The sequence below is a fragment of the Centroberyx gerrardi genome, chromosome 5 (assembly GCF_048128805.1).
Source record: "Centroberyx gerrardi isolate f3 chromosome 5, fCenGer3.hap1.cur.20231027, whole genome shotgun sequence".
In the NCBI taxonomy this organism is placed as follows: Eukaryota; Metazoa; Chordata; class Actinopteri; order Beryciformes; family Berycidae; genus Centroberyx; species Centroberyx gerrardi.
The window spans coordinates 16,791,546-16,817,534 of record NC_136001.1 but is presented as its reverse complement, the minus strand read 5'-3'; the positions used below and the strand labels follow the sequence as shown (position 1 = coordinate 16,817,534).

Here is a 25,989-nt window from a genome sequence, read left to right as displayed (position 1 = left end):
AGAGATTGTGAGCATACTTTCACAAAGTCAACAGTGAATGCCACAAAACAGTGAGTGTCAGTGATTGCCACAAAACTGAAAGACAAAGACAGCACACCTTCTGAGATCACTGAGTTATGTCAGAATACCTCACTGGCAGTGTGTTAGGCATTACACACAAAACAAACAAGCTTTACACAGATGTAGCCTATTAAACACATGAATCCTGTTCAGTAAACGCTTCACTAAATTTCATGTTCTTGGGGCATTTGGTGAAACTAATAAATAACTATTATTTTACAAAGTGACTGCATTTGACATAGTTGGTTGTATGGTTTAATAAGATATTTACACAATACAAAAACAAGAGGCACTTGAGCTGCCAACGTCCCGCCATAATCACCATGATATATTAAACATCACCAGTTATGCTAATGAGGTCATTAATTAAGCTAATTAATGCATTAATTAGCAAATATTTCTACATCAACATATTTGTCTTCACATAACACATGGGTGGTATTAGTATGAACTCTATATCTTTAAGTATTAAGGAGCTATTGTAGTTTCAAGAAAATATTTTTTTCCTCATTAATTTGCAAATTTATGCTGCAATGTCCCCCAAAATCTGCTCAGACCCCCTTGCTCTATAGGGGGAACCAGTGGTGTAAGTATGACGTTTATAACATGTTGTTCTTGAGACTCCATGATGACATAGCGTCCCACATACCGTGTGTGGATGGCAGGACAGAAAAGTTTACGTTCTTTGTGGATATTCAGTAGTCAGAATGAAAACAGAGCTTCATCTTATAAAGAGGTATTTCGTTCTCAATCATCTCACTTCTTATATGTGCTCATTGACAATTGGTAAATGTTTAACAGTGAAAAGCATCACACTCTGCTATGGCTTCCCACTTGTCCTTCCAGTTTTTTTGGCTCACTGCTTCTTGCGCAGGTGGATATATAGGACTCCACTTACAAAGAGGAGAGGGACGCACAGCCAAGCCAGGATGAAGCAGTAGCCAAAGCGTCCTGTGCTCAGATCTCTGGAGTCGCCCAAGATCTCCTTTCTGTGGAACGTGAAGATGAGGGAGGCAGCGAAGACTGTGAAACCTGGAGAATCACAAAAGATCTCATTACCACTTAAGAGTCACTGTATACGTTTGAAGTTTTGAAGTTATGTGTTTCACCAGGAGAGGAAAGGAGAGGATAACAATGTCTACCTTAAATGTTCTGTCATGATTGAAACAATTCAGTTGTTAAACTCCAAATCTATGTTAATTAATAGTATATCAAAATGAGTAAATAAGCATGATTCGTAAAGAGTAGAAAAGAGCATAGAGATATAAAACAAGCTGTTCAACTCATCTATTTCATCTCATCGCAACTCAGCATCCAGGTCTACCCTCACCTTTACAACCAATACAAGCATAAGCAAAACTACAACTTCAAAATGCATTTCAGTATAATTTTAAGCTGTCACACCCTGTCACAAGAGCTTTTTCAGTCCATTTAAGCCAGTCTTATGTTTTGTTTTCACTGTTCGTTTTCATTTGGATTAAGGAATAACCCTTCAAACACCTGCAAAGGTTTGGCAGAGGCCTGTGAAGTAGAAGAGCCCTCCTGTGGGCATGGCGAACAGCTGACCCACAAACGCCAGGAAGGAGATGGAGGAGAAGACCACAGAGAGGACCATCAGCGCCTGGACAGACTGTAACCAGTCTGGGAGAGCAGGCGACAGAATGACATGAGGCACTGATCCACAAGTGAGACAAATATAAATCTGTATATCCAAACGCACAGAAACAAAAACTATGACAAGAAAACATACAGGCACACACACACACACACACACACACACACACGCAAACAAGCACCACTTTAATCATTTACCATTTTCATTAGTAGCAGCACACAACCAGGTATTTGTAGCATTATCATGGAAGCAGTTATACCACAGGTCTGAGATTTCAGAATCTCCCCAGATCCACCAGGACTACAGAAAGAAGGAGAAAGAGAACAAGACACAGAGAGAGAGAGACACAGACAGAGAGAAAACAGCTTGTTATTTGGAATTTGTATTACTCACTTTGGCCCTGTGCCAAAACCAGAAAAATGTGCACAGTGAAGTGCACTTACTAAGAACTAATAGATCAGATTTCAAAGGCCAAATTCCAGCATGGCACCGTGTACGCTATGCCACAATCAGTATGTTGAAGTTCAGCATTTTTGTGGTTGGTTTCCCTCGTATCTGATAGTCATACGGCTTAACAATGACATCTAGTGTAACCCAGCAGAGAGAACATCAGTTAATAGACAAACTGGTTCATGTGTGTTTCTCACCTTCTCCATGGTGGCGATGAGGAGCATGGCCAGAGTGATTAGATGCAGCACGGTTACGGACATCAGCAGGAAAACCATGGCTGCTCCGAGACGTGAGGTAGTGCCCAGTGTCCTGTGTGCAGACGTCCCCTTAATATACAGTATATTGCTGTCTTTACCAGAGTGCTCAAACTCATGTGATATCACCTGGTGTTATGTTGTCTATCCCAATGCATTTCACTCTATTACAGTGAACATTTGAGAAGGTGGCACAACAAGGCATCTGATCTCAGTTCAGTTCATTTGCGTTCAGCAGAACACTCTAAAAATGTTCTTTGTAGGCTACATGGTTCTTAATTGCACCATTGTTATTTTAAGAACCACTTGAGCCTGTAAAATGTTTCTCCACTGCCTCTGGAGCTAACATGAATGGTTCCATAGTGCGCCCAGTGGTTCCAAATGGTTCTGTAGTGTGGTTCACTCATCTGCTACTGCTAAGCACCTTCCCCTCTTCATTTTAAATGCCCAGTAGATTCCCGAGGCAGTGTCCTGGAACGGTGGGCCCTCTGCCTGCCTCTCGGGGGACAGTGTGTCCACTTTCATCATGCTTCTCAACATCTGTGCTGAGTATCTCTGCCCATCTATCAAGCCACAGGCACATCAGACTGGGGAATTTCACCCTATCTACAGAGCCGGACCAGTCTCTGAGGAATATATCAGAACGCCAGCACCCTGTAACCTTTGTAAACAAGCATGTAGTCTGAAACCCTATCTACTGGTTGCCTGTGCATACTGTGTGACCAACAGAATATGGGTGGCGTGTCTTTTTCTTAATCAGGGTACAAAAGATCCACATATACAGGATGTTAATCTGCCATTATAATGAAAAAAACATCAGCAGTGCATTGTCATCATTATTCATGCATCAATTGCCAAATAGCAGCAAGAGTTATGAATGGCTCAATTCCATTTATTCCTCTAAAGTTCAATCAACTAAAGCCTTTCTGATATGGCCTCATTCCAGTTACAAAGAAAGAGATCACAATGGTGAGAAGTGAAGTGATTATTTCCATCAGAATAATTTGTGAAAACACAAGTGCGACTACAATTGGCAGCTAAAGAGAGGAGAGAGGTTGATTTAAGCATTGGCAACCACAGAAAAAACATACAAGCCAAATTAAATTAAATGAGAATTGTTTCATTTTCAGCTCACCCAGCTGTTTTGCTAAAAAAAAAAGTAAAAGAAGAGAAAAAGTCAATATCAGGTGTGCATTTACGCTGTGGCCTACCTACAAGCTATACAATGAATTCTCCTAAACCTTGGATTCAGTGTTACTACACTGTAAGAGACTCAAGTGGAAAGGGAGTAATGCAAACATGGAATGCATTACACTTTTTATTGGAAGTTCAGCCTATAGTGCATTTGGTGCATTCGTCTCTGTGGCCCAAATGAGAGACGGCTTCTTGGTTACACAAACAAGTTCAGCCATTTTCATTCATTTTCACTTTTACTTTTCCCTACCCTTCATTCCACAGTTAGATTATTATTGGCGACCATGCCTTGCACATGGTTGTCCTATAGTGATTTCTCACACCAAGCTCTGCCCCTGGAGGGAGAACATTGTTTAGATTAATGATGACGATCCAGAGAGGTATGTGTTTGGTTACATTCTACATCTGGTTTACATAACAGTTTGAGGTACCTGGTACCAACAGAACCAAAGTAATTACCACAGATATTGCCTGGCATTTCAGCAAGTTTGTTAATGATACAGTGGAAATTCTGAAAAGTATTTTCACAAATGTTCTATATGATATGATATGATTCAATATGATAAGAAGACTTTTGTTAGCATTTGATGACATTTAACTGACCATGGATCTCAAATATGCTTTTTAGGCAATATTTCCATCAATACTAATCAAAACCAGCTACAGTGTATGTGTCCTATAAAACAAACCAGCGTACTGTATCTAGAGTACCATATCTGTTTAGTACAACGTGACCAAGATGTTTAGAGGAAATTCTTACCCTTTAACTTCAATGCCCTGGGTCTGAGTGACACGTTCTGTACCCTTCAGTGATCCTGGCCTCTTTGATTTTCTCACAGTTGCTGATATCTTCTCCCTCTACTCTTTCTTTCCTCCCAGGCTTTTTAGTTCCAAAAAAGAGAGTATAGAGAAAAGAGAGTAAAAATGAAAGAGGAATGCAGAGTGAGATAGGTGGAGTTCTCAACACCCATTTCCTCTAAACCCTCCCTGCCCTCCCCCTCAAATCTGTGGTCTGGACCAACTCAACACTAAAAATAGCTATCCACTGGACTGAGAATGTTTAAAAGAGCTACATTTCAAAAAGCTACATACAATGTACATTCAATCTGCACTGAAATATGCAACAAAATATGTTGACATGATCAAGTATGCAGATATTAGGCTAATGAAGAACAAAAATAATCATACAATTGAAAAAACATTTGGTGTAAATGTAAAATTGCTGTAGGCTATGTCTTATTTTATTAAGAAAGCCATACTTTCGTGTCCTATATGCACCCATGCTGTACATCTCTGCACAACTTAGCATGAAGACCACCAAAGTATTTTCAAGCTAAGCTGATTGGAGGACAGGAAACAAGGGCTGATTACTGACCACTTTTGATTCTGAATGCAGGAAATCTCAGACCACCCAAGTGTTTTTTATGTAAAGAGTATTCATTTAATATAAATTCTACTTTATAAAATAAAAACACTGTCATAGATAGATAGCACCCCAGAACAACTCATGTTTTCATTTTTTATACAGCTAAGAAAATTTTTTTTAATTTAGCTTAGCCCATTGGATCTACTTGAAAAGAGTGAAAACCATCAATAGCAGCATTAGGCCTACATTTAAACCAAAAATATATTTTATTTTGCACATTTAATGCCTTGTTAGACATTCTGGAGATAGATTTAAACAAAACCCATCTTCTTTTTAAAAACATGGAAAATTAAACATGAAGCATTTAATTCAATACATTCTCTCATTATGCTAATGTCTAGTGAGTGAAATAATGAAATGAAAGTATGGACCCCCTAAAACTCCCTCAAGGGCCCCTGGAGGATCTTAAGCCCTATGACCACTGCACTACAAAACCCAAACAATAATAGGCTATACAACAATAAATTATTTACAAAAACGTGTATCACAATTTTTACAGGCTAGCAACAGTGTTGATACTGTTTTTACATAGGCCTACTCTCTGACTGGGGGGTCCCTGTATATGTATAGTTTCGGAGGGGCCTTGACATGACAAAGTTTGGGAGCCCTTGTTGTGTAACACTTGGTTTTGGGGGAGTGGACTGACTGAGAGCTTGCCTGGTCCCGGGCTGCAGCCCCACTCATCTCTTTGTCTCGTACCGTTATAACAGTCACGGCCGAAAAAGACAAGCGGCTCGTGTCACTGTGACGCGTGTTCTGGAACGCGAGGCTGCGTTGTTGAGTCTCAGTATGGAAGAATGCGAGTGAGTGTCGAGCTTGTGAAAACTGCTGCTGCTGCAGAGATTCGACGTTTGGAGTCGATAAAGGACTGTGGCGGATAATCAAGAGTAAAACATCAGACTAAATCCCGGAGGAAAGTTGTTTCACACCGCAAGAGAGATGGAGCGAGAGGAGGTACAGAGAACACATCGTTTTCTTCTTATAGCCTATGTGTTTGTTTTTTTTATTTGTAGCCTATTTTAAACCTGCAATCATCCAGATTACTAACAGTACCAGATGTGATATTTGGGCTGGTGATAAAAAAAACTAACTGAACACACGAGATATTTTCTAGAGAGTCTGTTTTTCTAAATAAAATGAAGTCGGTTCAGAAGCCTCAAGTACTATTGCTAGTTCTTTTAGACCAAGACCGCTACACGGAGGAAGTAGTTCAACAGCAGCCTTTTGGCAGTCCCAGCTGTCTCCACTGAAAGGAACAGCTGTTTCCCAAAATGTGAAAACAAGTTTGACCACGGTGTACGCCACTTAATCTCTGTCTGCTTCACAGTTACAGTTATAAGATAAAGATGATTCTCACAATAACATTACTATCTAGAGATGTAACATGAATACATTGTCACCCCATGATGGCCCACCTCAAAAAGAAACTGTAAAAATGTAACATTTTTACCCTGCATTATGTTATCATTTTGTTTTTGCTACATAGTCATGTCAATGAGGCAATTTTTCTGGGGTCACAGTATGCAGTTTCCATGAAGATGTCAGTACAGATAACATTATTCATCTTTCACATCAGAGACTGACTGGCAAGATGTAATCCAATTTCTCCTCCAGCTAAATGCAAGTAGCCTGAGAGAAGAAGTCCTTTCACAGAAAAAAGATGCTGTGGTCCCCTGGTTTGTCAGCGTGGGCTTACACTTCACCCTGCAGCATCTCCAAAGTTGTATCTGATCTGTCTCCAGGAGGAGCCGAACCAGATTGCCACATGGCTCAAGGAGGAGGGCCTTGCTCCTCACGCCCCTCTGAAGGATCAGCTGTGTGTCCTATGGCGTGCCCTCCAGCACAGAGAGAGCCGTCTGGTCACCGTGACGAGTGACCTGGACACCCAGCGCTCACAACACATTGCTGAGATGGCTGAAGTGAGTTAGCACTGTAGAATTACCCATGACATGTCAGTGTGATAGGCTGGTTGGTACAGAACAGCAGGAATCCTACTATGGCTCTCAAACAACAGACTCTCAGGCACAGGTTGTGTGTCATTAAGAGTGAGAATAAGTGTGTTTGTGTGTCTTTAACATTAGTGACTGTGAGCGCACCAGTGTAAGGTTTGACATCAGCGGTCTGTCTCTCTAAGGTACGTAAGTCCTTGGAGCAGATCCGTATCTTTACAGAGCACAAGGATGTTTTGGCTCAGGAGATACAAGAGGAGAATGACCAGCTCAAGGACCAGCTGCATCGCCTAATATCCCTGCAAGGTGGGAAATGTTTACCAGTAGTCTACCTATAAATAAGAATCATCCAAGAGCAACAGCAAATCAGATCTTTTGATTAAAATCAAACATTTAAATCTTTATGCGCTTTATCTTTACGAGTCCTGATTGTTTTGATTTTTACGATACTTCATAGTTTAAAAAGCCCCAATCCAGATTTCTTCTTTCCAGTTTCTTCCCATAGATTATTTGTATATTCCCAAAGATTTTTAGATTATAGATTTATTTGTTTCATGCCTGACTCATACATTGAAAATAAGCTTTTTTTCTGCTTCCTTAAGCCACTGTAAATCAAATGACAGTTCTGTTTTACTTAGGTATATGGTACAAATATTAGAAATATAAACAAGCAAGAATCACATTGGCTTTCACATACTGTCAGTCAATTTGAGAGTGAGGCATATCCTAAGACCAGTAAATCAAAATATAAACAAAGCCATCAGTGGGGTAGCGGTGAGTCAGCAGGGGATGTGAGGGATTTTCTTCATTCATTTCCCCCCACCCGGATTCAAACTGACAACCTTCTGGGCACAAAACCCCCAGTCCCCCCATCCCCAAATTTTGGGCTTGTATTGAAAATGACACACTATCACTTATCCTATAAATATTATTAATTCCTCCTCCTCTATCGTGATAGATGCCCAGATAAGTGAGGTGGCCAAAATGCTGTACCAGCAAGGTCTTACAGAGTTGATCCACAGCAGCCCCAGTGAGCAGGTGGCCTACCTGCTGGTGGAGAGGGCCTCCCTGCTGGAGAGGAGGGAGGACCATGGCAGCCCCACGGCCTGTGGAGACACTCCACCAGCCGGCCAGCTGGGGACAGACGCCCTAGCACAGAACAAGAATGCAGACCAGGTAAGAGGAACTTCCTGGTCTAAGTTTTAGTCCTTGTGTCCACCAGGCACCTCTTTTTTGGGGCATTTTTGCCTTTATTTGAAAGTTTACAGTAGAGAGACAGATTGTGTCAGAGAGAGAGAGAGAGAGACAGAAGGGAAGGGGAGGTTAACTTGTGACAAAGGTCCCAGGTCAGATTCAAACTCTGGACATTGCTGTTACATGGTATGTGCCATAACCAGCTGAGCCACCAGCATGCCCAGGGCGTCTCTATTTTTAGGTAGTTGTAGTGCCCAGCAAAGGCTTGTGGGAGGCGCTGGTTATAGTTCTTGCTTTTGCTTGTTTATGTAATTATTGAAAACCGTTTAAAGCCTTGCTAAAAGTTTTTCAACTTTTAGCAAATTAATTTCCCCCCTTTGTAGTGTGTTATCTCTTTCTTTGTGATGTTTTTTGTGATATGTATGATTATGCCATGATACGACCAGATTCGTATGGACAAAGAGCATATGCCAATATGCTTATTGACAGTCATTAACAGAGCACTTCTTAGATACACACGTTTCTCCATGGTCATATTGCTTATTCTGTGATCCAACCTTGTTCCACAGTCTCCCCACAAGGGGTCGCCACGCCATGGCCAGAGCCCATGGAAGAGGCTCTTTGGACTCCACAAAGCTGCTCAGAGCAAACACATTTTTATTCCTGTATGTCCATATATGTATAGGGTAACGTTACTGCATCCCAAAAAAAAAAATACTAACAAATTGGATGAAAGGTTATGTTGAAAGAAAAGTATTGAGAGGAGAAGTCTGAGAGTAACAACCACACTGACTGGCATTCTTTTGTGTACCAGTGTATGACTGTGAGAGGAGCTCTTTGCATGTCTTCTGTTCAGCAGCATCCATGTTAACTACATCCTCTTTTTTGTTCCAGTTTTCTAATGTTCTGCTACCAGCACAAGCTAGGAAATATTGCATGGTTGAGGGAATTCAAAGCCTCATGGGGCATCACTGATGAATCTTGATGCAGTGCACTTCTCAAAGCTGTCCTGTCTGTCCTTGCATGTGTTTCTGTACATTCTTGCTTGTATTGTTCAGTTCCCTTCAGAGCACAGCGATCACTGTAACCGTAGAGATTCCTCTCCTCCTCTCTTCAGGCTGAGGCCAGGCATTTGGCTGGCCAGGCAAGCAGTGTGGAGCGGGAGTGTTCCCGTCTGGAGCGGGACCTGGAAGAGGGCTCCCGCCGGCTGGCTATGGCCCACAACGAGATCCGCCGCTTGACCGATGAGCTAGAGTCTGCTCACTTGACCCAGAGTGCTTATGGTGAGAGATATTAATCAGCTTCTAAACAGCTGACTGTTTCTTTCTCACAGTGATTTCTCACAGTGATAATACGGTAACAATGTTGCTGCCGTGACCAGAACCCTAGTGTTTCCCCTATATTAATTTAGCACTGCTGGGCTATTTATTTATATATACTTATATTTCTAATGTTCAGAAGTTGTGGTTTTATCATCATACAGTATCCAACAAACACAGAGCTAAAATCAAACTTACCCCCAACTTCCACTGCTCTAAAAATTGTAGAAACACTGATAATAGCTTTGTGAGAGTATATTGGAAATATCGGCTCTGATTCCAGTGTGTGTGTGTGTGTGTGTGTGTGTGTGTATGTTTTTCAGAGCCTGAGCTGCAGGGAGCACAGCAGGAAGTAGAGCAGCTCAGACAGGAAGTAGAAAAACTGAAGAAACGTGGTGAGAAATGTGTGTTTTGTGGAAACTAGGCTTTCAAAATATGAACATCCTCCTCTTTTAAGTGGAGCCTTGTTTCAGCTTATTCTGGTTGACATGAGACCAGGATATGGAAGGCCCATTCTACAGTCTTATTATAAATTCTCTTATTAATATTTTGATGTTTAGGGAGCAAAAAGAGGAAGTGAAAATAACTTATTTATTTTCACTTCCTCTTTTTGCTCCCTAAACATCAAAATATTAATATACATTGATATTTTGCAAGAACATTTTATGGAAAACAACTGATTTTTTATTTTTATTTCTGACAGCTTTTCCAGCTTTGGTCTCCACAGTCAATCCATGGCATGCTGTTGAAATGAGAGCTAGTGTCTAAGACCAATATATCAATTTTCATTAATTAATACAAAAAAGTATATAAATTATCTATATAAAAGTATATAAATATCTAAAAGGACAACCAATTTATATTTTTGAATATTTAATGTTTTCAATTTTGAGTCATATTAGAATGTTAAACTGATAAGCGTTACACAGAACAGAATGCATAAGATCAGTGAAAACACTAAGCATGTGATAGATAATAAATAGTAATATTTACAATCTGATAGATAATATTTACAATCTGATGGGTACATTATCCCTCTGTATTTCAAAAGAAATGGTGGAACTGCGAAAGGCCAAAGAGCTGAATGACCGCCTGGACCTAGAGATCAGAGCCTTGAGGACCAGGGTGCGCTCACTTGATGCTGAGAAAAACTCCCTCCAAGAGACGGTACGATACCTGCAGCCTCAACATACAACGTTTGTTTAAATAGGACCCATTACATCAGAAGAATCCCATAGTGGAATAACACTCATCTTAAGAATTTGCATTTGCCACTCCTCTTGTTCATGACAATCCAAACATTATTTTTAAACCTGATCGACTCTACCTCAAGCTAAAGGCTGTAGATTTAAAAGTCTCAAATCTGTCATGTCTTCCAGAGATATATAACCTGCAGCTGCTCTGTGGACAGTGAATGGGAGACTGACTTTGTGGACACAAAGAATGTTTACTTGAACTTCAAATAGGGAAATAGGCTTAAATTTATATCTCTTGTAGGAACTAGAAAATGCAAATTCCATAAAAACAATCATCCGGTACTTTTCCAGTCACCTTTGCCTCTTCATTCTCATTGGTGCTGTACACTGGTGAGTCATCACAGATGGGGGGGTGGAACAAACTCTTAATCTTGACTGTCATTTCTGATCAAAGGGGATAGTGGTGGATTTTCATTATAACCAAGTGAACATTGGGCATTGGACAAGCAGCGTTCAAATTCTGTGGTATTCCCCTGTAAACAGATTATGGAGTTAAATTATATTATTAAGAGTGTGTGAGATTGCAGAAACAGTGAACAGTGCAGCGCCCTTGCCCTTTGCTGCAACATGGTTATGGTTATGAGGGTAATGTTTGGGAACGTTCCTGTCCTGATTGTCATGAAAATGTAAACATTTGTTCTATAAGCTTATCACCATAATGTAGCTTACTATATTCAGATGAATCTTGTACTCACAAGGAAATGGCATGATTATGTTTAATGGAGTATGTTGAATGGATTATACTTTATGTACTGGCTTCGAGTTGTGTTTATTCACAAGGCTGCTGGGTAGCACAGTGTCTGTTCAGTGTGGGCTTTTTTGTATGGTGTAGACATTGTTGAATGGCCCCCTATCCATGTGTACCAACTGATTTAATAAAGTTGATATATGGCTTACCTGTTTACTCAGCCAAATGAATGAGATGCATTGGTGGCCAAATCACGTGTACCTATTATGACCATATTGTATATTCAGCATGCTTTTTCAGAAAAAATATTTAAAAAATGTATGTGCACTGTGAATGTTGGCCCTGGTCTGATACACATGTATATATGTTTGTTTTTATGTGTGCTTTGTTTGTTTGTACTATGTGGTAATCCTCTAAAATGCACTGTGAATGTAGGCCTCAGGTTGATACAGAGAGAAATGACACATTCATGTGTTACTGTATGTGTGTTTGTCTCAGGTGGTATCTCTGCAGAAGGAGGTGGGCCGACTGGACTCTGCCCTGCAGGAGCAGCAGCAGCTCCTGACTGCGCAGGCCCAGGCTGACCAGGCCAGTGAGACGGCTAAAGTAGGTCCCACTGCACAGCTCCACTAGCTGCACTTGAGAAACATAAACCTAATGTGCTGCCTAACCCGCTGTCATTCAGAATATAATGTTCACCCAGTATCACAGAGCTACAGCCTGTTCAAAGCCAAGCACTGATTGACTGTAGGCCAGTACTGCTTGGTGGTCGGCAGGAATGATGTGAAATCACAACATTTAGAGAGTGTTGTTCTTCTTTTAAATCTGTCAAAGTACCATACAGATTGGTTTAAGCAAGCAGAACTTTTGAAATCAAAGTATCCCTGGCTTGGGTTATTCTAGTCCCAGGCAGCGGAGTTTACCCAGAGCAATCACACCTGCAGATATTTACAGAAGGAGCTCACTGCTCAGACTGAATGTCTTTTCGCAAAGGAGACAGCAGCAAGTGAATTAATAGATAAATAGATAAGCAAATGAATGTCATTTATCCTGCAGAGGTCTGAGATTAATCCACCATGCAGCGGTACAGAGAAAATTCTACATCCAACAGCTATTATTGGGACTTTGTCACACAGTGTTGAATTCAACAGCTTTTGCTCTCATTCACTGATGAGACATCAAGACTTTACAATATTATAGTCTAAACCACGGCTTTCCTATTTTTGCCATTTTATAACAAGGATTGTAATGTAACAGTTAACACAATATTTGATAAATCTAAAAAGGTGTGCAATCACATTTTTCTGCTTTTGTACGTTTGTAATTTTGCAGTGAATATATGCAAAGGTTTATACATTGCATCTCTAGTGTAGTAACATTGGTGGAATTATACTAACCTGTTTACTTAACAAATGGGTGAGAGTAAAAGGTCGGCTCTAGAATCTGCCCACTTAGCCTTAATCAGGAATCAGCAATAATCATCTCCTAATTTAGTGTGCAGTTGTAAATATATTGTATGTTTGACATTTGAAAGGGCAGCAATAATCTAAACAACAATCCTGTAAGATGTATTGCGAATATGGACCCTGGTCTGTGACACATTTGTTCATAAGTGTTTTTGTGTGTTTGTCTCAGGTGGTATCTCTACAGAAGGAGGTGGGCCGGCTGGACTCTGCCCTACAGGAGCAGCAGCAGCGGACTAAGCAGCAGCTCCTGACTGTGCAGGCCCAGGCTGACCAGGCCAGTGAGACGGCTAAAGTAGGTCCCACTGCACAGCTCCACTGGAGTTACATGAGAAGCCTAAAACTGTCTTCCTGCCAATCCTACAGTCAGTATGTCACTCTGAGTAGAAAGTTAATTCAGTATCAAACAGCCACAGATTGCTAAACTTATTTACATGTATTCAACAGCAAAGCTAAGTGCTAATTTACTGTGTTGGACAGCACTGATTGGTTGAAAAGACTCAACCTTTCTACTAAATCATAACTAGAATCTTGTCTTCTTGTAACCCCTCTAAGTGCCATACACAGTGGTATCAACAAGCATAACTTAGGAGTGGTAGTTGTATTCACAATGTGCCTGAATGTTTTTGAATGCTTCTTAATGCCTTTATTGCTTGTTTCTAGTCGCAAGCGACAGAGTTGTCGCAGAGCAACCAGACCTGCAGAGATTTAGAGGAGAAGCTCACCGCTCAGACCAGATGCCTTTTGGCAAAGGAGACAGCAGTGAGTGAATAAAAATATGAACAGATAAGAAAACTCAATGAAACCAATCATGTGGAGAAGTGTCAAATGAATATACCATAGAGCAGGACGGAGAGACTTTTAGATCCACGGCTAGTATTTGGAGTGTATTGTCTGGAGTGGACACACAGTGTTGAATTCAATGGCTGTTATTCTAATTCATTAATTGGACAAGAAGACTTTCTAATTTTATAATCAAAACCATTTTAGAATCAAAACAGTACTCCCCAAAATTAAAACTCTGTTCTTATCTTCTCACCCCCATGAAAGTCGAAACTCCATTGAAGTTTGTACAATCACCAAGCACACAGCGAGTTAGGCCCTGAGCTCCATCTCGGCTTTCTTCCAAACAATTGAAATGAGCGGGATCTGGTGGTTTAGAGTTACAAAAGCATTAAAGCATCAAATGACTATCACAAACAACTACAGGGCTACCTCCTCCGCCATGGCCTTATCTCTGATAAACAATTCGGATTTAGACCAAATCACAGCACAGCCGATCTCCTCACAGTTTTGTCCCAGACATGGAACAACATCCTTGACAAAGGCGGTGAAGTATGCATTGGTGCGCTAGATATTAAGGGCGCATTCGACCAGGTCTGGCACAATGGCCTTTGTGTAAAGCTTACGTCAAAGGGCATAACTGGTAGACTACATATATGGCTACAGAATTACCTTCAAGGAAGATCCATCAGAGTTGTGCTGTCTGGTCAGTCTTCATCACCATGCCCCATCAATGCATCAGTACCTCAGGGATCCATTCTCGGCCCATTATTATTCTCCATCTTCATAGATGATGTTGTGGAACAATGTGAGAACAACATGTTTCTTTACGTGGATGATTCCACCATCTTCGCACCCATAACACCATCAAATGGGCCTGAGGTGGCAGCAAGCCTAAACAAAGACCTGGAAAACATCAGAAAGTGGGCTGATGCCTGGAAGGTCACCTTCGAGCCCAACAAGTGTAAGGCAATGATCCTGTCCAGAAAGAGGAATCCATCTCGTCCTGATCTCTTCTTTGGGAGCACTAAAGTCAAGCTCAGTGAGCAGATGGAAGTTCTACGACTGTGCATTGACAGAAAACTCCAGTGGACCAGCCATCTGTATAATATCTGCAAACGTGCTGGACAACGTCTCGGAGCATTGCGGAAGTTGGCCAACAAGCTTGATCCTAGAGGCAGAGCCAACGTCTACAAAACCCAGGTCAGGAGCATCATGGAGTACTCCTGCCTTGCCTGGATGAATGCCTCACAAACCACTCTTAGGCAGCTAGATATCATCCAGAATAAGGCACTAAAGATCATTGGTGTGGATGAGGACTATGCCCTAAAGGATTATGGCATCACCAAGCTGAGCCATCGCAGAACAGTTGCTGCAACAACTGTTCTTTTCAAGATGCACACTCCAAACTGTCCAGCAGACCTGAAAGCACTGCTACCCTCAGCTCATGTCCCAGGTCGAACCACCCGCAGGCTACCACCAAACCATGCCTTGTCACTCCCCAGGGCTAACACCAAATGCCTTGACAGGAGCTTTCTCCACTCTGCTGTAACAACATGGAACAGCCTTCCCCCCGCTGTTGTCGGAGACATTACATCAAGTAGTGTTCATGCCTTCAAGAAGAGACTGAACAAACACCTCCTCAGCATGAGACTGCAATCCTAAAGCTCAAGGACTTTCAAACATACATAAATCAGCCCCATATATATTCCTGAGTAGTTGCAGATCAGTGATAGGCTCTCTGAATGGTATTCACGAAGCTTGTATCTGTAAAAGCATAATAAAAAAATAAAAAAGATGTCTCTAAAGAGCTTGTGCAGCACAATCCAATTGTTTTGTATCCAAATGATTGCACTGCGAGTTCAAAAAGCCTATATTTACTCCATTATATCCTATATTTATGTCACTGACACTTCTATTGAAACTGTGAACGGGCACGCGCAACTCACAACAGTCGGCTGGGGCTAGTGGCTCCTCTACTGGAGGCAGAAGGAGTCTGTGCTGCAGCTTACCTTGGACCTCCAACAGATTGTGTTGGGGGCAGTGTAACTCATACAGCAAGCGAGCAGAGCCTTCCAGCAGGGCAAGGTAGAGCATGCCCATTCACGCTATCAATAACAAGGAAATGTCAGTGAGCTTAATATATTTAGTACTGGGGTAAATGTAGGCTTTTTGGGCTTGCAGTGGAATCATTTGGACACAGAACACTTAGATTATGCTGCACAAGCTGTTTAGAGACATTTGATGGTCATTTTATGGCTCTTTTTGGAACTCCAAACATCACTGTTTAATTTAAAGATATTGCATATTGGCACAAGTTATCGGCTATTGGCAGCTTCAATACAAATTCAACGGTGTCTGTATTGGTATCAGTATTGGACTTCAAAAACTCATATCGGTCAAACCCTAATTGCAACCATATTGTCTGCTTGAATTACGTAAAAAGACAACAATCATCTAAAATCAGCAATCCTCTAAGATGCATTGTGAATGTTGGCCCTATGCTGAGATGGAGATATGACACATTCATGTATGTGTGTCAAGTAACTTCTGTCTTTGTCTCAGGTGGTATCTCTACAGAAGGAGGTGGATCGGCTGGACTCTGCCCTGCAGGAGCAACAGCAACAGGCTAAGCAGCAGCTCCTGACTGTGCAGGCCCAGGCTGATGTAGGTCCCACTGCACAGCTCCATTAGAATTACATGAGAAGCTTAAAACTGTCTTCCTGCTTAAGCTGTTATCATTACATTACATTACATTATGTCATTTAGCAGACGCTTTTGTCCAAAGCGACTTACAATAAGTGAATTTTGTCAACAGTAGTGAAACCAACTCAGTCTTCATCAGCTAAGCCTTTTAAAGGAATAGTTCACCCAAAAATTAAAATTTGGTCATTATCTACTCATTCTCATGCCAGTACAAACTCGGGTGAGTGTTTTTTCTTCATACAACTTACCTGGAGTTCTCCAGGCTCGCTGCTAGAGGAGCTTCTTCCAGTGAATGGGAAGTGAATAGGGAGCTGGACGTTCTGCTTCAAAAAGGGCAATAAATGTCCATAAAATTACTCCATAAAGCTCGTGTAGTATAATCAAAGTCTTCTGACGCCTGATGATCGCTCTAAGAGTTGAAAAAAACGTAATTTGATCCATTATTTCATGAAAATCCGAGTCAATCGCCATTGCATGTACTTCCGCATTACCAAACCTCACGAGATGGAGGTCGCGCACTATCGCACACACAAACCTTGCGCGGCCACGGTGGCCCTTTTTGAAGCAGAACGTCCAGCTCCCCATTCACTTCCCATTCACTGGAAGAAGCTCCTCCAGCAGCGAGCCTGGAGAACTCCAGGTAAGTTGTATGAAGAAAAAACACTCACCCGAGTTTGTACTGGCATGAGAATGAGTAGATAATGACCGAATTTAAATTTTTGGGTGAACTATTCCTTTAATAGGAATATGTAGCATTCGTTGATTTTTCTTTTTTCTTTTTTTTTTTTTAAAGAAGGGTAAGAAGATAGGTTAGTTCAAGAGGGGTCCAGATGTAACCTGAAGAGATGTGTCTTTAGTCTCCGCCAAAAGATGGGCAATAATTCAGCCGTTCTGACAGAAGGGGGGAGCTCGTTCCACCATTGTGGCGCCAGGTGATGAGAAGAGTCACAACCAGGATGACGACTTCTGAGCCCACGTAGCGAGGAAGGGGCGAGGCGACCTGCAAGGGTGGAGGAGCAGAGGGAACGAGGCGGGGTTTGGAACCTGACCAGAGATTGCAGATAGGGAGGGGCAGTCTGATGTACTGCTGTAGGCAAGTACCAGAGTCTTGAATTTCATGCGTGCAGAGATGGGAAGCCAGTGAAGCGACTGGAAGAGGGGAGTGACGTGAGAGAGTTTTGGTTGGTTGAACACCAGACGGGCTGCAGCGTTCTGAATGCGCTGTAAAGGTCTGATGGCAGAGGCAGGTAGCCCGGCCAGAAGAACGTTGAAGTAGTCCAGGCGGGAGATGACAAGTGCCTGGACCAGGAGTTGTGCCGCTTCCCTCAGGAAAAGGAAAAGGAAAGAGGGCCTACAGAAGAACCTACAGGAGCGGGTTGTTGCTGCAATGTAGGCAGAGCAGGACAGCTGGTTGTCCAGGATCACCCTTAAGTTCTTGGCAGTCTGAGAGGGAAACACAGTGGTGTTGTCAATGGAGATGGAGAGGTCTGTGAGAGGGCAATCTTTCCCTGGGAGAAAGAGTAGCTCCGTCTTGTCAAGATTGAGCTTGAGGTGGTGCACAGACATCCAAGCACTGATGTCTTTGAGACATGCGGAGATGCGCCCATCAATTTGTGTATCTGAGGGGGGGAAGGAGAGGTAGAGTTGAGTGTTGTCAGCATAACAGTGATAGGAGAAGCCATGAGAGAAGATCACATGGCCGAGGGATTTAGTGTACAGAGAGAATAGCATGGGCCCCGGGACTGAGCCCTGAGGGACACTGGTGCTAAGTGTACAGGATCCGGACAGAGATCCCCTCCATGAGACCTGGTATGAGCGGTTAGACAGATAGGATGCGAACCAAGAGTGTGCAGATCCAGTGATTCCCAGTTCAGATAGGATGGAGAGAAGGACTTGGGGGTCAACTGTATCAAAAGCAGCAGACAAGTCAAGGAGGACAAAGACAGAGGAGAGGGATGAAGCCCTGGCAGTGTGCAGGGCCTCAGTGACAGCAAGGAGTGCTGTCTCAGTAGAGTGAGAAGCCTTGAAACCGGATTGAAGAGGGTCCAGGAGGTCATTCTGGGAGAGATAGAGAGAGAGTTGGTTGGAAACTGCTTGCTCAAGGGTTTTGGATAGAAAGGAGAGAAGAGATACAGGTCTGTAGTTCTGGATAGCAGCAGGGTCAAGGGTTTCTTAAGAAGTGGCTTGACTCTGGCAGTCTTTAGAGCAGCTGGAACAAGGCCCGAGGACAGGGAGGAATTGATAAGGGCAGTGAGGAGGGGAGTGATGTCAGTGGAGATGGTTTGGAGAAGATTAGAAGGGATAGGATCAAGGGGGCAGGTGGTGGCTCGGTTAGACCTGACAAGTGTGAGGACATCTTCTGGGGAGAGGGTAGAGAAGGAAGCAAGCCCAGGGACAAGGGGCAGAGAAGCAGGTTTGGAGTAAGGAATAGTGTTGTTAGTGGCTGGATGATGGAAGGAACAGCTGATGTCATCCACCTTCTTAGCAAAGTAGGTGACAAAATCATCAGCTGAGAGGGAAGAAGGAGGGGGCGGGGAGGGTGGGTTAAGGAGGGAGGAGAAGGTGGAAAACAGTTTACTGGGGTTGGAGGCAGAAGACTGGATTTTAGTAATGAAGAAGGAAGTCTTTGCTGTTGACCCAGCAGAGGTGAAGTTGGAGAGAAGGTGGTAGGCAGCGAGATCGTCAGGGCGCTGTGATTTTCTCCATTTCCTCTCAGTTGCCCGAAGCTCTGTTCTATGAGTTCGCAGAGATTCGAACAGCCAAGGAGCGGGTGGAGAGGATCGAGCTGGTTTAGTGGTTAGTGGGCAGAGAGAGTCAAGAGAGGAGGAAAGAGAGGATAGAACAGTATTGGAGGCCTCCTCAGTGGACAGGAGAGAGAACTGCTCGGCTGACGGAAGCAAGGAAAGGATAGCAGAAGAGAGCGAGGTAGGTGAGAGAGTTTTTAGGTTGCACCGGGTGGTGATAGTGTGAGTGGATGTTGAGTGGGAGGTGGGGGGTGAGATGGGAAGGGAGAAGGTTATAAAGTGATGGTCAGACACAGGAAGAGGGGTAACGGTAAGGTTGGAGGTGCAGCAGGATCTGGTGAAGATGAGGTCAAGCAGGTTCCCTGCCTTTTGAGTCAGAGGAGATTGAGAAAGGGAGAGGTCAAAAGATGAGAAAAAGTTAAGGAAGGACAGGGATTGCAATTTCTCTGGCAGGATGTTGAAGTCACCCAGAAGAATGAGCCATCCTCAGGAAAGAAGGAGAGGAGGACATCCAACTCCTCAAAGAAGTCACCAAGCTGACCAGGGGGACAGTAGATTACCACAATGTTGAGCTTGATAGGTAGAGATACAGAAACAGCATGGAATTCAAAAGAGGATATTGAGAGGTGTGAAAGAGGAATGACAGTGTAAGTCCACTTGGGTGAAATGAGGAGTCCAGTGCCTCCCCCGCGGCCAGAGGCTCTAGGGGTGTGAGAGAAAGAATAAGCAGCAGAGAGGGATGCTGGGGTGGCAGTATTTTCAGGTATGATCCAGGTCTCAGCGAGGGCCAGAAAGTAGAGAGATTGAGATAGAGCATGGGCTGAGATGGTCTCAGTTTTCTTAACTGCCGACTGGCAGTTCCAGAGTCCTCCAGCAATAGCAAGAGAAGGACTGCTGGTGCAAATTGGGTAAATAAGATTACATGGGTTCCTACACCTGAAAATAGTGCCATGTCTACAGGGCCTATGAGCTGATGTTACAACGGGGATGGGAGAGAGACATAGTGTAGCAGACAGGAAAGCAGTTAAGTAGGAAAGCAGTTAGTAGGAAAGCAGTTAACTAGGAAAGGTAGTTACAAAAAACCCTAGCCAACTCTAGCCGCGTGTCCCTATTCTCTGGCCTACCCTCGATTGACTCCCGCAGATAGACTCCATAGTCTTTGTGCACCTGGAGTCTTCGTGCGCAGAGGCTGACAACAAGAGGCTGTAGAATGACTGTGCCAAAAAGTACCGGATCACCAGAGGAGTTCAAGCCACTCCCAGCAATTAACAACTACTTGAACACCAACTGGCCTTCCCCAGCCAAGCACTTTAACTGGCTTCACCTAAACCAGTTTCAGCGAAACTACTCAGCATCAAACCAAACACTTTCAAATTAAACACCGATTTAACTAAAAGGGAAAGATAGCACAGTAACAAACAAATAGCTCACCAAGTGCTGCTAGATCCCAACAAAAAGTGCTCTACTGAACCAAGCTGAGATAAAAACAGAAGAATCTACACTGCAGACAAAATGTATCACCAGATCATTCAGAGCAGAGTAGAATTTTGTCTAGTATCAAACAGCAACGGTTCAGCACAGTTTGTTAAATCTTAATTTGCATGTACTCCAGAGCAAAAGCAAGTAGTGATTTGAGGATAGTATTGCTGATTGGCAGGGAAGGCTGATCCTTTACATTTTTCAGAGTAGAGGTCTGCGCTGGCCTGTTTTTCAAGGCCGCTCATGCTGCTTTTTGTGCCGCACATTTTACTGCTGCATATTTTACTATGGTACCCGCCCACACCCACAAAAACCTTTGTACCATGCCCGCCACCAGACTGCATGTAGGCCCTCACATATGCCATTAACAGTCTACCATAGAATTTACGATCCAAAACTGAAAAGCCCTTTAAAAGATGGTCATCTAATGGTTGCATGACATCAGCAGGGAAAGTCATCAGCTCTCAGGTTTATGGAATACATTACAATGCTTAAAAATTGAGAACTCCACCCAGCCAGGAAGCCGAGCTACATTAAACAAACGCACAATCAAATGGCAGGTGCAAACAGTTTAATCTGAGCTGCGGTGCTGCCAAATTGCGTTGTGAAAAGCTTGCATCATAACCCCGCTTTCAAACATGCTCGTCTGCGCCCACCCACAGTCCCACGCTGCCAAGATCTGTTGCGGGACTCTTGGGACCCACTGGCAGACCTCTATTTCAGAGGATCTTGCTCTTGTTTTTAACCTGTCAAAATGTCATACACATTGGTACCAACAAGCATAACTCATGAAGGATAGTTGTGGTCAAACTGTGCCTGACTGTTGCTCTTATTATGTGTTTCTAGTCCCAGGCAGCTGAATTGATTCAGAGAAATCAGACCCGCAGAGATTTACAAAAGGAACTCAATGCTCAGACGAGATGCCTTTTGGAAAAGGAGTCAGAAGTGAGTGAATAAATACATAAAAAGATTATGTAGAGGTTTCAGATAAATACACCATATAGGAGTATAGAGAAAATTTTATATCCAGTAGCTATCATTGGAACATGGTCACACAGTCTTCTGATTCATCAATTGGAGAAAAGGCATTATAATGGCAGATTAAGACAAAACCCAGCAAGCAAAACCCCCTTTTGCTTTTTTTTTACTAATGTCAAAACCACTGCTTCTCCCCTCCAGGTCCAGTCTCTGAAGCAGCAGCTGGACAATTCACACAATGACCTGGATAACCTTATAGCTAGCATCTGCACCAAAGAAAATGACTTCCAGGATCAAAAGTAGGATACTGAACCTCCACACTCTTTCAGCTCCAATAACCATGTGCACGCCACCTCTCAAAATTCTAGTAATGTGTAAGTGGAGCTTTGACTTTGTATGTGTGTGTGTGTGTGTTTGAAGGCTGTGCAAGCAAACAGAGGCAGATATACAGCGCAATGAAAATACTCGCTGGAGGCTGGAAGACTCCTCTACGACACCACTACAGCTGCTGCAGAGCGAAGAAAGCACACCCCACAAGGTAATGTCCTATATATTTGAATCTTATCTTATCTATTTGGACTGTGCACACCAATGCTAACATACCATATCTTACTTCTAAGTTTCTTTGTGCTGCTGTTGACCAGCAGACAAAGGCAGCAACTGTGACCACCCTTGTGTTGAGGTAATAGGAAACAGAGCTGTACATGCATGTGGATATGCCACGTGAGTCACATAACATATGGCATGCTGAAACCTGATGATGTTTTCACTTTGGCCACAGGAGTGTCCTGATCATCACAAAGCAGTAAAGACTCTGCTGGACACTCAGGAAGAGTGTGAGATGCTCAAAGAGGAGATCTGTGAAACCCTGAAATGCCTAGACAGAGAGAGAAGGTAAAGGGCCTGCAACGTCACTCAACGTTGAATGAAAACCTTGTATCTCCAAAATGTCAGGAACTAATTAACACAGCACTGTTTTTAGCTTGACGAGCGTGTTTTTGAGTTTGTCCAATGAGTTTTAGGCATCATAAACCCACAGCTCATTGGATTTACAAGGTTTTCACATGACACTAGCAATAATATAATATAATATAATATATAATTTTCTTTGTAGAGATCATAATTTTATATAGTAGCTCAGTTATGTGAATTATGTTTTATCTTTGCTCACCTGCTTACAGTAAGTGTCATGAGATGAACGAAAAACACAAGGCAAAACTGAATCGAGCCAAACTGAAATTTGATGATGAAACCAAGTGGCGTGATGAGAAGATGAAAAACCTAGAGAGAGAGTTGTCCTTGTGTGCCCATTCATTAGCAAAGGTAAATCTGTAGCTTTATCCTACTTTACACATGTGTACTGCAAGTAGCCAGGGTGTTATCAGGTGAGATTTGTGCCACCAGACAACTGAATTTTAAATCATGTGTTCTGAATTTGTATGTGATCAGTAAAATTGAATGTTGGCATTTGAAGCTAATTTTTTTGAAAATTTAACTTTACTATTTACTTGTTTGAAATTCAGATTTTCAGTTTCAGTTTAATTGAAAAATTAGGAATTAGTTTTTTTTTTTTTAAAAATTGTTTTTGTACAATGAAGATGCTAATCCTGTTTAATTCCTGCATTGGCACAAATCTCACCCCAGAGGGTGTCCTCGAATATACAGTATGACCTGATATAAAACTAGAGATGATGAATGATGAGTGAAACTGACTGTCCTTCCTCTCCAGGAGAAAGAGCTTATCATAAATATGACTGTGGAAAATGAGAAACTGCTGATTGAAAAGAGGAAGTTACTACAACAGCTTAATGTGGAGGAGCACATCAAGAATGACAGTATTTTAACAGCTTCTTTATCCAAATACAGGTACTGGACTTATACTATCACTCAACACTTTAATGAAGAAACATAACAAAAACAAGACCACTCATCAGTAATCAAAGGCAATTGCTAATGTAATTGCCAGAGCCATTCACAAATTTTCTGCACATTTAGACTATCTGTGTTCAATTTCCTTTAGACTGACTAAAAGAGATGTTCATGTTGTCATCTCAAGGGTGGATTTCCTGGAAATGGAAAACAAGAGGCTGGGAAACAAAATACTTCAGATGTCCAATCAGCTGGCTGTACTGGAACGCACTCTGCAAAACATGCGGTCACTTCACTTTGCTGAGGTACTGGAACAGTGAAATCTGGTTCATCTGGAGTCGTTCAGTCATGCTTTACTTTGGACACTTGCTCCGTGACCTGTTTACTGTACATTAATCTCATTTTTTTGCACACGTCTACACATTATGCTCTGGCCAATATGTATGTTGATCAACACACACAAAGCTAGTACAGAGGATGAGGAGAGGATTGGTACCGTTTCTATTTCCATACATGTCAACAATTCCCAGGCAAACAAAACAGTGACAAAGCTACCCAAAGTGAAAAGCGAGATAAAGAAAGATGTTTTCTATTATGTAGTTGGTGCAGAGTTTTACTATATTTAATGTACCTTGATGTGCCCTAATTCAGAACTTATAAGAACTGAGGCAACAATGCAGTAAAGGTATGTGTGGAGGTAAATCAGCTGCCTTCCCGTCTATCCATGATCATGATCTCTAAAGGAGGACACGACTAATAGGCAGAGAGACCAATATGATTTTTGAAATTATACAACATTAATCTACCCTGATTCTGTTTGTGTTTTGTCAGGAACTGAAGAAAATATCTAATCCTCAGCATGTTTTCCTCACATCCAGCCCTCTGCAACCTTCAAGGTAGGTTTGAATCCCTATTCAAAACTTCAGCAGTACCCATTTGCATGGCAAAATAACAGGAGATCATCATTACAATGAACGTGAACTTTGATCCATAGTGTGATGATGCCCGAGTCCTCTGAAATCCGGGGCTTACTGGACAATATTGAGAGCAGTAAGACCAAGCAGACAGAAGTGACTTCATCCCCTCTCTCTGCTGTGACCATGAGGCCGGCAGAGATGGGCTACCTGAACCTGACCTCCGCAAACAGCCGCTCAGACCAATCGGCTCCTGCAGGCTTCCTCAGCAGCACAGACAATAGCTGTTCCTGAGGTTTCTGTCCATCTTCAACATGAATGCATAGAAAAAAATATTTTATTTTCTAAATAAACAAACTAAACCATAACAATTTCCCTTCTGCAAGGTTTACTTTAAGTTGAATTTCCAAGTTCATTCTCAGCACACCAGACTCTGATAACCTGCACCTTACCAGATTTATGACTACCAAAAAAGCTTTTATTTTCCCCCAGTCATGCAACACACACATCACACACTGAAATCCACCCTTGAGATGACAACGTCTCCCTCATTCTTTTTCTATTTGGAACACGCACACACACACACATTCATTTTAAATTATTTATTGTGCATGTTGTTTTGTTACTCTATTTTCCTTCAGTCATGTATTTTCTGTCATCAGTTTGGTTGTATTATCATCTTGTTGTTTTTTTTCTTTTAAGGTGAGATGTTTTGATATTTTTAAGCCCCTTGGCTGTTTTATCTTACCTACACAATCTGTATTTTTTTCTATTCTTTAGATGTTTTAGCAATTTAATATTTTCATATAAATAAGTGTAACTAAACAGGTCTGAAGGTAAATGACAAAACCACTAAGGTTACTTGGCCACACTTTATTTTATAGGCAGAAATTTTGTTTTTTTACTATTTTGACAGAGCATAAATATCTGATAAATAACCAGAGCTTCTCCTAATAAGACCTGACTCAACCCCTTTAGATCCTGAAGAGGAAGCTCATGTAAATTCAGTAGATGTAGATGTAGGGATGTAGGGACCTAGAACCAAAACTAAACTGGACAAATTTAGAATAGAACTTGAAGTTGAACATATAAAAGGTAGCTGCCCAAGCCAGACAAGTCTCACGAGTTGTGTGACTTACAAAAACGGGTCTTTAAGAGGAAATTTATACTTTAAGGCAGTGTCAAGAAGAAGAAGGCATTACAAATTTGCCAGTACCGTTTTTCTTGTCTTATCTTAATGGGCAGCTATAGAGCACAAATGACGGACGCGTTTCAGCAATAAGCCATCATCAGCGTTGTCTTACCGGAACAAGTTTCTGATACACAGAAGTTCCTATGAAGATTAAATCAATGCAGCAAATTTTTATGCATTTTTATGATAGCCTATCTCACCAAATTGCTCGTCCAGTGATAATAAAAAACAACAATTTCACATTTATTTTTCACATTTTTTCTTCTAAATTGTGCATAGCTACTGCATTGTTAATTTTTTGATGCTTTCAACAAACCTCTTCCTATCAAAGAAAGGATGATCTTGTTTATTGATTGAATAACTGCTGTCTTCAATAGATACTCTTAAAATTTAAATCTTATTTGATAAATTTAATGTACAAAACCCAGGGTGATGGGGTCAAAACCCAATATTCAG

General features: G+C 42.0%; 2 protein-coding genes across 6 annotated transcripts; one reads left to right on the top strand and one right to left on the bottom strand.

Annotated features, from left to right (window-relative positions):
• Positions 1-308: 308 nt before the first annotated feature.
• Positions 309-4,421, bottom strand: emp3a (epithelial membrane protein 3a (MAM blood group)). Of its 2 annotated transcripts, none has more exons than XM_078283808.1 (5): positions 4,334-4,421; positions 2,323-2,434; positions 1,873-1,975; positions 1,561-1,701; positions 309-1,092 (listed from the first exon to the last, which is right to left on the bottom strand). In XM_078283808.1, exons 2-5 carry the CDS (start codon positions 2,398-2,400, stop codon positions 917-919), a joined length of 498 nt encoding a protein of 165 aa, XP_078139934.1. In that variant the 5' UTR covers positions 2,401-2,434; positions 4,334-4,421; the 3' UTR covers positions 309-916. The 2 variants fall into 2 exon arrangements, with proteins under 2 accessions (XP_078139934.1, XP_071751418.1); XM_071895317.1 differs by having other exon boundaries at positions 2,323-2,451; positions 4,334-4,418.
• A 1,336-nt stretch (positions 4,422-5,757) lies between these two features.
• LOC139908553 (uncharacterized) lies at positions 5,758-24,703 on the top strand. Of its 4 annotated transcripts, none has more exons than XM_071895298.2 (21): positions 5,758-5,953; positions 6,742-6,918; positions 7,134-7,254; positions 7,907-8,124; positions 8,712-8,807; positions 9,260-9,425; positions 9,785-9,856; positions 10,513-10,628; positions 11,904-11,924; positions 13,062-13,163; positions 13,532-13,630; positions 16,217-16,318; positions 21,427-21,525; positions 21,760-21,857; positions 21,979-22,096; positions 22,340-22,452; positions 22,740-22,881; positions 23,288-23,424; positions 23,615-23,732; positions 24,259-24,323; positions 24,422-24,703. In XM_071895298.2, exons 1-21 carry the CDS (start codon positions 5,939-5,941, stop codon positions 24,633-24,635), a joined length of 2,409 nt encoding a protein of 802 aa, XP_071751399.2. In that variant the 5' UTR covers positions 5,758-5,938; the 3' UTR covers positions 24,636-24,703. The 4 variants fall into 4 exon arrangements, with proteins under 4 accessions (XP_071751399.2, XP_071751396.2, XP_071751397.2 ...); XM_071895295.2 differs by having other exon boundaries at positions 11,904-12,011; positions 13,041-13,163; XM_071895296.2 differs by lacking the exon at positions 8,712-8,807 and having other exon boundaries at positions 11,904-12,011; positions 13,041-13,163.
• Positions 24,704-25,989: the final 1,286 nt, after the last annotated feature.

What these genes read in the sequence shown, in the direction of transcription:
- emp3a (XM_078283808.1), bottom strand. Translation starts at nt 2,400, where the DNA reads ATGGTTTTCCTGCTGATGTCCGTAACCGTGCTGCATCTAATCACTCTG. An exon ending in TGCTGCTACTAATGAAAATG is followed by an intron (nt 1,702 to 1,872) that starts GTAAATGATTAA and finishes CTGCTCTCCCAG; the next exon opens with ACTGGTTACAGTCTGTCCAG. An exon ending in CCTCTGCCAAACCTTTGCAG is followed by an intron (nt 1,093 to 1,560) that starts GTGTTTGAAGGG and finishes GTGATTCTCCAG; the next exon opens with GTTTCACAGTCTTCGCTGCC.
- LOC139908553 (XM_071895295.2), top strand. An exon ending in CTTGACCCAGAGTGCTTATG is followed by an intron (nt 9,426 to 9,784) that starts GTGAGAGATATT and finishes TATGTTTTTCAG; the next exon opens with AGCCTGAGCTGCAGGGAGCA. An exon ending in TTTTGGCAAAGGAGACAGCA is followed by an intron (nt 13,631 to 16,216) that starts GTGAGTGAATAA and finishes TCTTTGTCTCAG; the next exon opens with GTGGTATCTCTACAGAAGGA.